Consider the following 15,958-nt stretch of genomic DNA (forward strand, 5'->3'; position numbering starts at 1 on the left):
TTGCTCACACAATCAGTGTTTTCACAACACACCTACAGACCTCCTCATTCCATTTAAATGTAATGCTACAACATTTGCAGTGTCTGTCAGAGTTATCAAATGAAACGAGTAAAGTTCAAAGAGATTAAAACTAGGGAATTAAAGCGAGTGCTTTAAATCAAATTAATGGATATTTCAGTGGGTCCCCTCCTTCAAAATGTCCCGCGCTGGCACAGAGCATATGTAGAATGCAATGAACTGTATGATAAGGCTGGATGCACACCCAGGCCTAGAGATAGAGATAGGAGACCCAGTAGACCAGGTTGAAGAGACCAAATGCAGTGGGGAAGAAGATGCGTGCATACGAGTCTATCTTGGCGATGCGGATGTGCAACCTGCCGTGCCGCCAGGCTCCGGAGCGGCAGTCTTCGAAACAGCAGAAGAAGCTGGTGCAGTCCTTCCCGTCCAGACACTCGTAGCCGTACTCCTCGTCTCGCTCCTGCATGTGCGTGGCGTTGTTCATCTGAATGGCAGTGGCCGAGCGTGGACGGATGTCTACCGTGGGTGTCTGCTTTTAACAGGACAGAATGACACAGTCAGCCACAGGAGCCTCAGAGCGCCACAATCAAGACCTCACTGACGTAACGGGGGACCTAATTTGAGCTGCCGTTTTCTGTCATTAGTCAGCAAAATGTAATTTGCACCTTCAACTGTCCAATGGACCCTTTTAATGTCAAATCGACGCTTATCTGCCACCTGTGGTTGTAATTAGTGAGGCTTATAGTGACAAAGGGTCAGTCCCAGTGGAACCCATGATGCAAATTACACGTTTGAGCTGGGGTATAGCTGGCAGCTGAGGAAATCATATGATTCGTACTGGAGTAGTCCATATTGCTTCATTTAGCAGCTAAGTTAAGCTAGTGCTGGGCAATGCCCCTCTATTTTTACTTCTGATTGTGCTACTGATCCCCTCGATTCCAGGAAATTTGTGACGCTGTGTGAAACATAAATATAACAGAATGTGATAACTTGCTAATCTTTCTTGACATGTGCTCAACTGCAAACAGTACAAAGACAATATATTTGACGTCTGACCTCATCAGCGTCACTGATTTTTGTAAATATCTGCTTATTCTGAATTTAACTGGTAACAGGTGATAGTATCATGATTGGGGCATCGAAAGGTTCAGTCGTATTTACGTTGTACACAGCGTCCCAACTTTTTTGGAATTGCGATTGTACACGTGGAAAAATTCTGTGAAATACCGTAGCAAACAGATGGCTGAGCATCATTTATTCTAAGCGTTTTTTTTTTTTTTTTTTAAATGTGTTGAATTCCCAGTGACTCAACATAATGTCAGAATTTGGACCTACGTGGATGTTGCAAGCCTTTTTTTTTCAGAAATACATTTCTAAGATATGTTGTAACTGGCTTATGATGCATCATAAAGCTAAGCTTAGGGAGGAGCATGTGTTGGCAGATGTGCAGCACACGGCTCAGTATTTCTGCAGCCCACTCTTTCTGTCACTAAACAGGTTAAAATAAACCTCCTTTTCAAACTGTGCTCACCACTGGAGGGCACATGCCTTTCGTTTGTGAAGATTCCCAAAATAGGACAGTGACATCAGTGAGTCTGTGGCCCTGTCACTCTAAAGGGAGAAAATTAGTATTCAAACAGACTGTTTTCATCAGCTTTTATCTTGAAACACCATGCCACCTTTGCACAAATTGGAATTCTGGCTGTATGGCAGATTAAATGTCCTACCCACCCCTTTGGCAGAAATGGAAGGTTCCTTGACCTTGCTGATAAACTAGGGTGTCAAGCTCACCATTTAAAAAAGACGCAGTGAGTCGTGCACACTCCAAAGTTCAGCTTCTAAGAATTTTACATCACCACAAAAGTGCCAGTAGCTGTCATTTAGGTTGTTCTTTATGTGTTGTCCTTACAACATAGGAACAGTAATCCAGAAATGACTGCAGCAGCACCAAATATGTTTTACAGCATTGATTTATGCTCTGTGTTAATCAGCTCTTAATTGCAGCAAAAATCACAAAACAGCAAATGCTTTTTTTCCCCTCTTGCCACATTAATGTCTTCGCGGTCATTTCTATGTATCTATAATCATGCTTGCTGCAAATAAAATAGGTTGTTGCAGTTTTAGTTTGGACATAACAAGATCTGCCGTAAGCATGCATCCTCAAACAAGCTTAAAATACTTAAACTTGATTGAACTGTTCATTCCCTACAACTTCTCATCTTGCCCAGCACTAGTGCACAAACCTGCGGTCCCTTTGAAAACCATACATAACCACAAACAAAGCAACATACGGGTTAGTTTCAGCAATTTTGTCCTCATTTGACGGACAGTATGTTGAATTAAGGAGGGGATTAGCGGAACAGGTTATGACTCAGTTCTCAAAGGGGATTGGTTGCACTGGAGGAAGCGCAGTGGAAGCTCAAGCAGAAGGAGCATTAACAGCATCCTGCCGCATGGCCTGGTCAAGCTGGGCTGTGCTGAGTTGGTGTTAGCGAAAAAAAAAAAAAAGAAAAACAAAGAAAAACAACAAAGATACAACACAGTGGCATTGGCAACTTTAACTGGCTGAAAGTAGACAACCTCTCAGAGAAGACAAAAGGCGGAAGCATTCTGGATCGCTGCTGGAGGATCCCGTGCTCATCTGGTTTAAGTGGAATATTTGATGGTAGTGTTTAAATACTGCGGGTGGATTTTTCAGCTGTGCATTTATACTAATGTGTAGTCTGTCAATCTAAAGGAGCTGACCTGGAAAAATATCCCCGTTAGTCAAACACCGACTGTAAAAAAATAAATATTGTGGACCTCTGTGTGGTAAAAGCAGATTATCTTGTCTTGACTTGTGTGTTAGGCTAAATTTAGACCTTTGCTCGCTCCCACCCGCCCAGGATGCTTTTTGGGTGTTTAAAGATTAGCACGTGTTAATCTTCTGAATGGACCTCCAACTCTAATTAGACTTAACACAGTACAGGGGTTGTCTGTTTCAGTCTGTTAAGGCTCTGCTGACTCTGTAGGAAGCGTCAGGTTGAGAAGCCCAACAAACACACAGGTATAGATTTACTGGCAGGAGAAGGGAAAGAAGAGGAAGCTATTGCAGCAGCTGCTAGTTCACTGCGGTTACAACAACAACAAAGAGTGAAACAGGACAGAGGGAGCCAGAATGAGTCCACACCGGGCCTGGACTATTACATTCCTCTGGACACGGGATGTGTGGGATGCTTATTTGAATTTTAAAAACTGCATAAGTACGTCTGGCTGGCTGCCTCCGCACTGTGCACTGCAGAGTGCCCCTTTTTAATGTTATCTGTGATACCTATTTAGTAACTTATGAGGAGTACAGCAAGAATGCAGGTAGATAAAGAGGGAATAGAGAGAGGCGTATCTGCCGTAGAACAGACAGAAAAGCAGTGAGGTGCTGGGGGCTCAAAGAGCCAAAATGCATCAGACACATGCAGTCAGACACAGGCAATATACCTTTGAGGAAAAGAGCCGGAGGAGCTTTTGTCCAGACAGGAAACAAAGAAAATGTGGAATTGAAAGAGAGCAACAAAAAAACAAAGAATACATGTAAACAGAGAACAAAAGACATCAATAAAAGGAAAAAAATAAACAGAGACACGAGATAACGTGTGAAAATTACAAGCACTGTACTGTCTAACTCAAAATGGAAAGAGAAGAAATATACTGTAGAGAGACGTACATGTTACGAACAGACACAGGGGGAGATGCATGGTGGGATATATGTATCTCACATGCTTCTTATGCCAGCATCACCTTAGGAAAATTATTACAATGCATACGTATTGCAAAACTACACAGATTAAGTAAACACTGTTCATAAGTTCACATACTCCCTGTGAGCGTGGCATCATTACAGTTTCACATGAAGTTGGAAGCATCTCTCTCACACTCCATCAAGCTTCCTTGTCAGTTCCAGTATGTGAAATCTAACATGTTGTGGTAATGTATGTCAGTATTCCAAGATAAATAAATAAAAAAAAGATGATAAACTGACAGGAGTAAATCTAAATCCCTCTGCATTTTAAGAAGAAGACTTAAATCCCATGCAACCAAAACGTCTCACAAGTAGTAAAAGAAACTTTTCAGGTTCTTTATTTATTTATTTTTCCTCGATTTCCTATTATTTCCATATTTTTAACAATTCATGAGCATCAAAAGAAGTTCGGTCAAAGACCTCCTTTTCTTGCACGCTTCCTCATTCGAGCATCTTGGCAAGTCGTGCAGAACCTAGAAAAGTCCCTCTGAGATGGCAAACTGGCATTGCACCTTCCACTTTATTAGTCATTCATTTGCCCACGAGACCATGTGCAAAACCTTAGTTACCGAGGCTGAAACTAGAGCGCCCCACTTTCCCCCCCAAGTTCCAGTTCGATACTCCTGTTCACCCAAGCACAGTGTGCTTAGAGCTTTGAGATTTAATATCTTTCAAGTCTGATTCCCTCCCAAAAAAAGCCACGACTTCAACGATGGATTTCCATTACCTACAAACAACCCTTTACAAAAACATTGCTTAGCATGAAAACATTAACTTTCTCTCATAAATAGACTTTAAGTGCTCGATTTGAGCTAATTTTCATTCAAACTCTTCATTTCTGGAACCATAAACTGGCTGTAGCTGATGGGGAAGAAGCGCTAGTCCTGCCGTCGAGGGTAAACATACTCGGCTTCATAAGTGCTCGTATAGTATGTTTCGCCGCGGGTTCACAGCCCTTCAACCGAGCTGCCATGATCTTTTGAGGGATTTAAGGCTCACATGAGGGCAACTCTCCTGTCATGTGACACAGGTCTAAATTACAACTGTAACAGATGTGTGGCGGATTAGGAAAAGGTTCAGGCTGCACGCCTCGCTCATTGAGTAATTTGACGTGGTGGCCCTTGGGAAGATGCTCCCTTAGCGATACTAAGCAGCGTATAGCTTTTTTTCCACGGCTTATCCCGGTACTGTAATGCAGTGGGGGAGGGACAGAGAGCGTAGGGAGAACTTGACCTTTCTCCTGAATAAAGGATACTGTAAACACTGGAAAGACATTACATAAAGATATATTACATAAATGAAAATAATGTTTGTTGAATTGAGCACGATCAAAAACTGAAACTTAAGGAAATTATAAATATACTGTACGTATCATAAAGTTCACTTCAGTTGGTTTTAGAAAGATGCTCACCGGGTTTTTCTTCTTCTTGTCCTTTTTGGCACTCGGCTTCCTGTTGCTGACAAAATAGTGCAGTGTGCCGTACTCTATAAGCGCGGCGAAGACGAAGATGAAGCAGACGGACACAAACAGGTCCATGGCAGTCACATAGGAAACTTTTGGAAGGGATTTCCTGGCTATGGTACTCAGCGTGGTCATGGTCAGCACAGTGGTGATGCCTGGTAGTGAGATCAGAGGGAAAATAAGACAAAAAAAGACAAAACAGGAACCTGTAAGTTCAGTTATACTGCACCGCCACATAGAGCTCATTGCTATGTGTCTTTTTACACTGCATTCCTATTTCATCTAAAGAATGCTCTATAATTTAGTTACTATGCATCATAAAAGCAATTTCCGTACATTAAAATGCTGCCTGTCTTGTATTGTGTTTTATCTGTTGTTAGAAGTAGCTTGCCACACTGTAATCTTGCTGTACTTAATGTGCTCTTAAATCTGTCAAGCACACGGCGCGCATGATGCTCACAGCTTTATTCAAACATTTATTCGGGAACTTAAAGAAGAATTCATTAAAACGGTTGCACGTGTTACTAACAGAGCAGTCTCCCGGAAATAGCTCCACAGCTGGAGGGAAGCTGAGATGAGCTCAAGTGGACGTCTTTCTAATCATTTTCACAGATTGCGGACCAGGTTTTCAACGTGTTAATGCGTTTATTTTATGCGTACAGTTCAAGCATGTGCTCACACATTGTTCAGCTTAGGAACACATGTGCTCCTAAATGTTTCAGTGTGGGAGGGAAATCTTTCACTTTAGCATCACATTTACTGCCTAGTGGGAAAGAAAGAAAATCACAAGAGAATTAATAAAACTGAAGTTGCATATCTGTAGCATATATAGACACATATGAAAGAGGATTGACGTTTTAATTGCAAATCTTAACAGTCCATATGGGAGGAGTGAACAGCTGTTTTACTGTCCCCTTGATCCACATACTTCAGTGGTTCAGCTGCCATTGACCACCACACTGGCATGCTGCATTCCCCTATCTGGCAACCCTCTCTCCTTTTCACCCGCTGTCTCTGCCTCTCACGACGATGTCGATGGAGGCGGGGTGATTCCACATGACGAGAAAATCCATTTATAAGTGCACTGATAGAACAGATTACCGACAGCAGCGTCACAACTCCCGAGCAACAACAAACAAACAACTAAGAAGGCCGTCGCCTTGCTATAAATAGAGCCAAGCCGAGGCCTCGTATATAGAAGATGATTTATTTCTATATTTAATGTGGCCTAAAAGACATTCAGTCTGCGTCAAGATTAACATTGCAGCATTGTGAGTGAATTGATATATTTCTGGATGGTACTGAAGGATTAAGAATTATGTCATCTGCGTTAATCCGCTTCCTAACCACCTGGCTTCCTGTACCTCCCGCATCATCTTTCAAAAGAAATTAAGATACTTGACTCCTGGTACAATTTTAGCAGGGAATTAATAGCGTTCTTATTCCTACCGCAGAACACGTCTGGAGCTGCAGAAGCAGGAGAAAACAAAACAACCTATTTTTAGAGAGATTAATGATGGACAAAGTAATGATGATAGTGAGGTAGAATGAGGGTTTCTGGCTGCAGGGATTGTTTTTACGTTCAGTTGTGCTCGCTAATGATCACATCACGTGAGCTTGAGGTCAGGATTTAGAGCCTTAAGGGGCCAAATGGAAAGCTGACTAAGGAATATGCGCATAACTGCATCACAAGTGAACTTTTGATGATGTCCCCTGGACACCAAGGGCAAGTTCAAAAGTTGACAAATTTCCTTGAAATCCTCTCGTTTGCCCTCTTTTTGCTTTCACTCCGTGTCCCCCTATTACATGCTTTGAAGAGGCCACCTGCATTATTATTGTGCTGAGGCTGCATCTCTGCATCCTCCCCTGCTGTACTGCATAATTAATGCCTCATTAAGGCATGCATGAAAACATATGTGGCAGGATAGGCTCTTCTAATCAAGATGGACCAGATTCCTAAGTAGCTGCCTCTCTCTCAGAGGGGAAAAGAGAGAGAGGGATGAGAGGACAAAAGGAAAGGGGAGAACGGCAGGTGGACTTCTTTTCAGTCTGAGGCGGTGCGACCAACACAGGGTTGTTGATGGGCTTCACAAGAGGGAGTAATTAAGGCCAGGATGACTACTGAACCACACTGGCATAAGAGCAGCATATGTGTGTTTGGACTGACTGCAAGAATGAACTAAAGGCTCAGTCAAGGCTTGATGAGAAGATACAGAGGAGATGTTGCGCAGTCAAAGTTCTGCTGATGGACTTTTGGCTTTTTAACGTGACGTCAATATGTCCAACAAACGCTGCTGTGGCTGAAACAATTTTCAATTCTATTTTTACCCAGTGATGTCCTGGCAGGTACCGCATCCTTGTTGATCCAGAATGAGACCCAGGAGAGGACGACAATCAGGGTGCACGGGATGTAGGTCTGAATGGTGAAGTAGCCCATTCTCCTGCTCAGGTCAAAGAAGACGGTCAGCACCACATAGTCTCCTGCAGAGAGACACATGACAGGAGAAAGGAGAGAAGGAGTGAGGGCGCTGTGGAATTTTAAAACATATGGGGTGGACAGATTATATGCTGGCGGACAGTATGCCCAGTTTATTAAATCTCTTCACATTGTCTCACTATGATCAAAGAAGGTTGTCGACACAGAAACGGCAGGCATGGATTAAAACAAACCGGTAAAGTCCATGACCTGATCAATACATCGTGTTGTGCAACCTAAGTCTTCACTGCATGTTTGCCCAGGGCAACTGGAGATCTAAAATGAAACCGAGTGAATCAGAGAGCTGGACTTGCTTGGATAAACACACGCACACACCCTCGTCATCCTGCCAGTAGTTAGCTGGAACATGAACACCAGCACGCAGCTGATGATGAGCCATCCCTGTGCTGGCTGCCCGACCCCAGCAGATGTTGGGTGTTAAGGGGTTGAGGTTAGCTGAGCCCTGATAGACCTGACCCTGACAATATGGATCATCTGGCCCCGCCTGCTTAAAATGCATGCGAAGCCTTGTGCACGCACACACACACACACACACAGATGCATACATGCCTGTGCGCACGAGTGTGCTTCCAACACCCTTGCAAGGAGGGCGAGTTGAAGCAGGACCAAACAGAGAAAGACGGGCATGGAAGAGAACAAACGTACACATTGCAGTCGCATCTGTGGCAGCTTGAAAATGCAGCGATGCTTGCCAACAGTTACTGTCCTCTGTAGCTGTCTATCCATGTACCTGTCTGTCTGTTTCCCTGGGTTTAATGGGAGTTCACTGCTGGCCTCCAGCTCAGTCAGTTGTCTGCTAATTGATTAACATCAGACTGCTAACAGTGTCGGAAACCTCCCCTGGCCTCTCGCTGCGGTTTGTAACCTGCAGGGCACTGTGTATGTGTGTGTGTGTGAGCATGTGTGTGTGTGTTTAAGCACCCACAGCTCATGGAGCAGTCTCTGCAGCTGGGGACTGAACAGCTGGCTAATAATTTTCCTCAGGAGAAAGGGCGACAACACATACTGCAGTTTAGCGAAAAACAGCCAACATCTGTGTATTTGTGTGTTAATGGAAGGCAGAGAGAGAAAGAGATGAGGCTGTCAGTGTTTGTTATGTCTGCGAACGCGTGCACCCCGCGCGAGCGAGTCCTCGCAGTGTCTGGACAGGGACCAAGTCTTCGGGATTTATCCCAGCATGCACCTCTACTCACCCAGCCATTGATAGCATCATTAAATAAACCAAGCGCAATATCCCCAGCAGCACAACCATAACTGTTCATATCGCCACGTGTGTTTTCTGCTGATGCAGGCAGGTGCATGGTATATTACAGTGCACCGCCTCGCTTTGTCGGAGTACGGGAGACACATGAAGGCTGCTCTCAGGGGTCCCGCAGCCCACTATTTTGTTTTTATTAACACTACATTAACAGGGGCCCAAAACGGAGACCCCTGACAGCTGAGAAACTGCCGGTTAATACACTTATTCCAGCTTGGTCAGCAGCGCAAAGCCTCCTTCACATTACCTCAGACTCTTAATGATAATGGGATTTCCACCACCGGGGTGAGGTCGGCTGGTGTGAGACCCTGCTGCCATACGCCTCTCGTCTTCTGTTCCGCCAGTTTCATTACAGGCCACAGCGCTTGGCAGGAAGACACTTTGAGGAGGTGCTATCGACCGGTGCCCTCCATTCTGGCAGCCTGATGTATCTGCATCAGCCCTCCTGCCATTATAACTCCATAGTAATGCATCAGTTTGTTAATGACTTCCTCATTCTGCTCAAAATCAAAATGGTTTCCAGTTCCCTCACTGGTTTAAGTGCTTGTCTGGGATTTCACAACATTGCCGTATGGGGAGCAAACAGTTCCTTGCTCCAGATAAACAGCCTCTGCACCATTAGTGGACTGTGTGAACATTTGACACAGTTTTGTTTTGCATTTTTACTTGATTGCCTGCTTGACTCAATTTTAAAGTATTCTGATGACATGTTTAGCGTGCACTCCTGGTGAAAGCTGGTGCGGTCTATGTGTGCGGTGGGTGGGGGCGTAGCTGTATGAGATAATGAGTGTTGCTACCACGAGGAGTTCCCAATGATAATTCAGAATCCTACACACGAGGGACTTTAAATATTAATTTTACCCCAATTGCAAAAAGCAGTTTATGAACCTGTCCCTCTGTGTCTCCACTTCGGACGAAAATCACATCAACTTTATCCACCGTTATTGGTGGATAATAGTGCCCCCTCCCCCCCACACTGAGCCCTGTCTTGCTTGTCTTGCAGCACCTCAGCAAGCTTACAAGCAAACTAATTTTGTTCTTATCTTGTTATTGTTGTTTGTTTAACTCGTGAAGTGCTGGTATTGCTGCTTGCAGCTTTCTTGTTACTTTTCTTGTCACAGCGCTTCCTCGGGTCATGAGCAACACACCTGTTCTTGAATGGAGTGTAGCGAGAGACGGAGAGCGAGCTGTACCCAGCATGCCGTTCGGCAGTGTAACAGTTAACTGGGGTCAACAATCCCACTGAAGTTTCAGCAAACCGCTTAGAAAACTCTGTCACGGCATGTATGGATGGATGCACTTTAGAATGTATATAGTTAGAAAGCGAATGTATTTGTGGAACTATGTCAGGGGAATTAAAAATAACAGCATGCACATTTCAGCCTCTGAGTCAGACGGCAGCTCACGATGCCCCATCCATTTGCAAACTGAGCTATTCATATGATAATTCAGTAATTCGGCAGTCATTATTAGGTCATAACGAGGCAGGAAAACGTGTGAAAATGCCCAATTCAGCTCCTAGGTCACGACCTTTGAGAGTGGGGAGGGGCACTATTAACTGCGTGTTGACACCTACCTCATTAACACATGAAATTTCTGCATGATTTAATCACAGGGGCCAACATCTATGTTTAGAAGGTTCAGAGCTCAGAAAGTCTTGGCCGGAAATTCGTTTTTTTCAGAGCGTCTCAGCACATGTGTTTGTTCACAGTTGATTTACATGAAAAAACTGATTAATGACATTCATACTGCTCTCAGATTAGGAGTGTCGAGCTTGTGCTGAATGTAAGAAAATGTTGTGCTCTTGGAGGAAGGTGAAATATATAAAAATGTCAAGGCATGTCAAGCCACCTCAGACGTGTCTGACAGGCCTCAGAGGGTTGGGGGTCCCCTCTCAATACACTGCACAGTGTGTACTTTAGGTTGCTGTAACACACTACTAATTAATGTGTCTGGTGCGCTGCAGTTTCCTGGATCCTCAGCTGTACATCCGCTAAATGTGAAGTCCATTGGATGAGCGGTTGTAGAGAAAATCGAAGGACAGACCAGCAGACAGAGAGACAGAGGCTCCTTCCATTTTAGCTAGATTAAAAAACATGGTCACATGTCTGCCTGCCTGTGTGGGAAGACAGAAGTGTGTTTATTTCTCATAAGACTGCAGCTGGGATATCAAAGCACCCAAGCCGTTGTGCCTGCGTTCCTCCTAATGGGGGCCCTCAAACTAACCTCAGCTAGAACTGCGCATCTGTCAACGCCAACAGACGAGGGTGTGTTCACAAGAGCATTCACACTCTATCTTCACAGGGTCTATATAAAGATCCCTTCTTCAAGGCTGTTGCGGCTAAGGTCGAATGTACCTCCTTCTGTGGATCAACAATGAAAATGAAGAGGCTCTCATACGTGAGAGACTTGTATGATCTCCCAGTCTTTCATAGGCATCCAACAAAACAATGATCCTACAGGCAGCTTCACCCCTGACCTCATAATCATCAGTTCATCTTCATGTGTAATTACAGAAACAAGAACACACTCAGAGTTCAGATCCCTCCTTTGCGTCTTTGCTTTAAAATTCCCCCAAAGTTCAAATTTCTCCAATCCTATCATCTTATTGCTATAATTACATTGCTCTCCATTCCCTCCTGCTTGTAATTCCTGAATGAAAAACGCTGATGACAGCTGTGTGAAAAACCAACTACGCAGACAACAGCTCACAACTATTGTTTGTATTAAGATATGGTTTGAAGTATTTTTATTAGGATCACAAATTTCCCTGGCAAAAGCTATTTACTACAAGCTGATGTAATCTACGGAAAGCAATAAAAACTTGGCGGGGATGATCATTCATCAGAAAACAGAGCTACTTTGTTGTTAGAGGCTGCAGAGACGACACACTCAACAGAATTAGACGCACACACAAACAGCAGAGGGGGTAAAAACGGATCACTCTTCCATATGAGCCCTCTACCGCCAAAAAAAAAAAAAAAAAAAAGATGGATGTTTCATGACTGTTGGAAAACAGAAATCATTCTAACGTTCCGCATTTTTTGGGAGAGTACCGAACCTGCGAGAGGGAACGCTGAGCCCAGCGTGGCTGCACATTTTTGCACAACAGCCACAGGGGAGTTCATCAGAATATAACATGGTAATTGAGGATTGCTGACACGAAGGGGAGGGGGGGGGGAGTGTCACATGAGAATATCATTCTGCTGGCAGCCGGGCTGTAAATTGGTGTGGATATGGACGGGCAGGAGAGACCTGAGGCACATGCTGGCCATCCTATGAAGGTAGACAAGCCAGACACATTGCAGAGCTGCTGACAGGCTGTTTCACTGAGCTCCTCTCCTGTCAGGGGTCGTCTACATCAGAGGCGACAGCGGGTGTTGTTGTGCGTGCGTGTTTGTGGCGACGACAGGAGTTTTTGCTAATGACCGGGGTTGCACCACGGCTGGTTGCCGGGGTCGGCAATGCTGAGAGAGGACGTTAACTCACCACTTCCTGCGACATGACCAGAGGCCTGGCGATTAACCAGTTAAAATGGCCTCACTTCTTGCCTCCACAGGCCGCCGCAGCTTTTTTGTAGCCGACGGTGGCTGGCACGATGATGTCACGGCATTGTCATGGTGAGTAACTGCGGCAACACAGCGGCGTGATTAAACAGCAGACAGGAGTCTGCAGAGTTTGATTGCCTTGTTGTTAACATTGTAGTGAATGTGACAGAGACAGATGATTATCCCCCTCTCAGACGCACTAATAGCTCTCAAATTATTGAGAGCGGGGCTGTTTATAGGATTTATGACAGGTAGTAAGAAGCTGCCGGAACGGTTTTCCTTATCATCATTTGGAGAGTTTAGGAGGAAGCGGAGAAGTTAGATAAGCATTTTTTATTTTTAAGATGATGATGTCACATCCTGTCATCAGGGCTGGATTAACATGCTGCGGGCCCGCGGGATACAGTTATCTATGGCCTCCTATATTGTCAGGGTCAGGTCTATCACGGCTCAGCTAACCTCAACCTCTTAACACCCACCCTTACACACACACACACACACTTTAGTCACTTTTGGGGACAGTATACAGACCAACATTCATTTCCTGGTGACTAACCGCTACTTGCCTCACTTTAACCTTAACCTCTGACCCAGAAATCAGCTTTTCCACAAATGGGGGCTCAGCTTTTGTCCCCAGTTGGACAAGCCGTCCCCAGTTACCTGGTGTTTAGCATGGAATGCGTCCCTGAAATGAGCCTACGTTAGAAACAATCACACATGTTCTGCCAATGTTCAGACTCACAGACACCAGTGTCTGAAGTTTGCTGCAACGTAGTCAGTGATAATTTGATTAAACTCTTATCAGTAATGATTTTGTGCCAAGTACGGATGATATGAAATATTAGAGATATCTGAATTATTTGACGTATTAAAACTAGATTCTGGCACAGGCGTCCTTTACAAGACAAGGCCTCAGGCTACAACTGCAGTTGCAACCTTGTATTACCAACGAATTTGTAATTAATCAAATCACCACAAAGTAATTACCACGCAGACCGACTGCCCCCTCGGCCCAGTTGGTAATCAAGCCTTGGCTGCCATCTCCAAAAATACCACCCTTCTATTCTGTTTCAGGCAAATAACAAGTTTATTTCTTGTTCTCACCTACAATTTGCTGAATTTTAAGGCAATCCAAGCTCCACCAGAGAGTTTATTTCCATCAAGTCATATAATTAAAAACAACCACCACCATCACGAGCCACCTCTCTCACTTTGTTCTCAGTCTCTCACCGGTTTATCCATGCTCCAGCTTACCTCTGCTAAAAATGGCTTCGTTATTTCTTATTCACACGCTGAGGAAAGATGCGATTCACACTCATTACATAAGCTCCAAGTTCTAAAATTCAGCGCTCACTCTGCTTTCTCCCCATGTTTAATATATCACCTCTCTGGTCTTATTTTCTGTTCTAACTATTTTGGCCAGGTGACTAGTCCCACTTGTGCTTCTTTAAAAAGGACGAACGAGCTGCAGCTCAACATAAATACAGCTAATTTCGTAAAAGCAACGAGAAGAGGGGAGAGAATGTGATGCTATGACAGTGATAGAGAACTGCAGAAAAACACAAGACAAAGCTTTCCAGGGACCACTTGGTGGAGGATTTGTTCAGCTTAGAGAAATAAAATGGCAAACCTAAAAACACAGATGGATGGACAGGTGCCCTGATATTTCAAGGCAAGCTGTCAGAGGGAGATAGATGGACAATATCTGCTATTTGCATCTTTTTCAGTGATTCAACGATGGCCATTTGAGGTTTTAGCTTTTACCTTCACGCAGTTCTGCCCTACACACCCGGTGCAGAATACTGATTGTCTTTTTCCAGACAAAAAAAAGAAAAAGAAGCGCTGAACAAAAAGGAGAGTTACAGCAGGAACAGCAATTTGTTTTCAATAAATGGCAGGAGCAGTGGGTAGTTAGCTTCAGTCGTAATAACCGCTGTGGCTGAAAAGCCTGCACAGCCTCCAACAGAAAATCGAAGGGCAGGGGTGTCACAGCGTCGGCCATATTTTTTATAACCGATGATAAACTGTTTCTGTAGTGGTGTTTTTGCACAGGATCGTTACGCAAAGATGCTGTTAAAAAGTCCTCGAGTACCTCCCACATGCCCTCTTTAGGAACCACAACAACAAAATAGAAACTTTGTAATTTTATGATGCGACTTTCCAGGACATTGTTTAACTTTTAAACGCACTGTGCTGACTCATTGAGCTGTGCAGATTAAAGCCAGTTACTGTGTCAATGAGCGCAATCAAAACTTAGATGTTTGCCATTTTAGGTTGATTAGCAGGAGTCAGATAAATAAAGATTTTGCACAACAAGAGGAATCTGTTAACATTTACTACACCTCATTTTACTGTAATGTCTACTTCCATAAATCATTAGGTGCTGTCAGAGAAAAGAAAAGTGAAAACTATGTATTACAGGATGTCTTCAGGATGATTTTCCAGTCACAGTGGGACAATGTACCGGCCTTTACAATAGCAACAATATAATTTAAATTTAAATTCGATGGATAAGCTCAGACAAACACTGTATAAGCCTAGACAATCAATCCCCACTTCATTGCCAATGGCTTTGTGCTATTACAGATTAGAGTTTTTGGATCCCTGGTTTAAAGCTTTGAAATCTAATTAATCATCCCCAACATACTGACTGAATAGCCCAAAACTACAGCACTGATTTATGCCTGTGCACACTCAGACTAAGTAGCATTTTCTTTTAAGTCTCTTAATAATCACAAAGCCTTGCCAACACTCCCAGAAAAGCACAGCATGCACACTTAAACAAACTGGTATTTTCAATGCAACACGCATTATAGGCTCATTGCGCTGAGGTTCATACATGATCCCGACAATCCTGAATATTAACAATGCATCCCCTCATACAGATTCATGGACAGTTTTAGGATTTAATTTCACTGTAGCCTTTGCTAGACATACTGGTAATAGGCCTCTGATAGATTATAGTAACTGTGACATTCATTAGCATAATATGCGCAGATGGGACATATTGTGCTCTTTTCAAGGCTTATATAGGTAATAGAATATGTCACATATGGCATATAAATATTGATTCTGCAGTGTTCTGATACCACAATAACAGGAAAAAGCCTTTAACTTTGTTAAGTGCTTCCCTAGAATTCATGTGCTGCACACTGTCATTATGATTCATGAGAAACTTCTGTTTTAATAGCAATTCTGAGATTTATCCTCTTATGAAATGTATTAACCAACCAGACACAGGATGTTCCACCACTGCTCTCTCCTTATTTCTTATGGCTAATTACTTTGAAGCCCTGGGTTGCAGAATATTATGTAAGGCCAATAAGCTGACTGAGAATAGTAACCAGCACCCAAGCATGGAACTTTATAACAATTTATTGAGCAGTGAGGGCTCGGTCTTGGA

General features: G+C 43.7%; 1 protein-coding gene across 3 annotated transcripts in view; it reads right to left on the reverse strand.

Moving 5' to 3' along the window:
- Window positions 1-268: 268 nt before the first annotated feature.
- Window positions 269-15,958, reverse strand: part of gabrg2 (gamma-aminobutyric acid type A receptor subunit gamma2) — a 49,087-nt gene continuing 33,397 nt past the window's right edge. The window contains exons 7-10 of one of the 3 annotated variants that reach the window (XM_041951746.1): window positions 7,581-7,733; window positions 5,202-5,407; window positions 3,490-3,513; window positions 269-547 (exon numbers count right to left, since the gene is read on the reverse strand). In XM_041951746.1, coding sequence (XP_041807680.1) covers window positions 269-547; window positions 3,490-3,513; window positions 5,202-5,407; window positions 7,581-7,733 — 662 coding nt within the window. Of the gene's footprint in view, window positions 551-3,489; window positions 3,514-5,201; window positions 5,408-7,580; window positions 7,734-15,958 lie in introns of all 3 variants that reach the window. The other 2 variants (XM_041951745.1, XM_041951747.1) reach the window with 2 other exon arrangements.

This window comes from Chelmon rostratus, chromosome 14 (genome assembly GCF_017976325.1).
Source record: "Chelmon rostratus isolate fCheRos1 chromosome 14, fCheRos1.pri, whole genome shotgun sequence".
Taxonomy (NCBI): domain Eukaryota; kingdom Metazoa; phylum Chordata; class Actinopteri; order Chaetodontiformes; family Chaetodontidae; genus Chelmon; species Chelmon rostratus.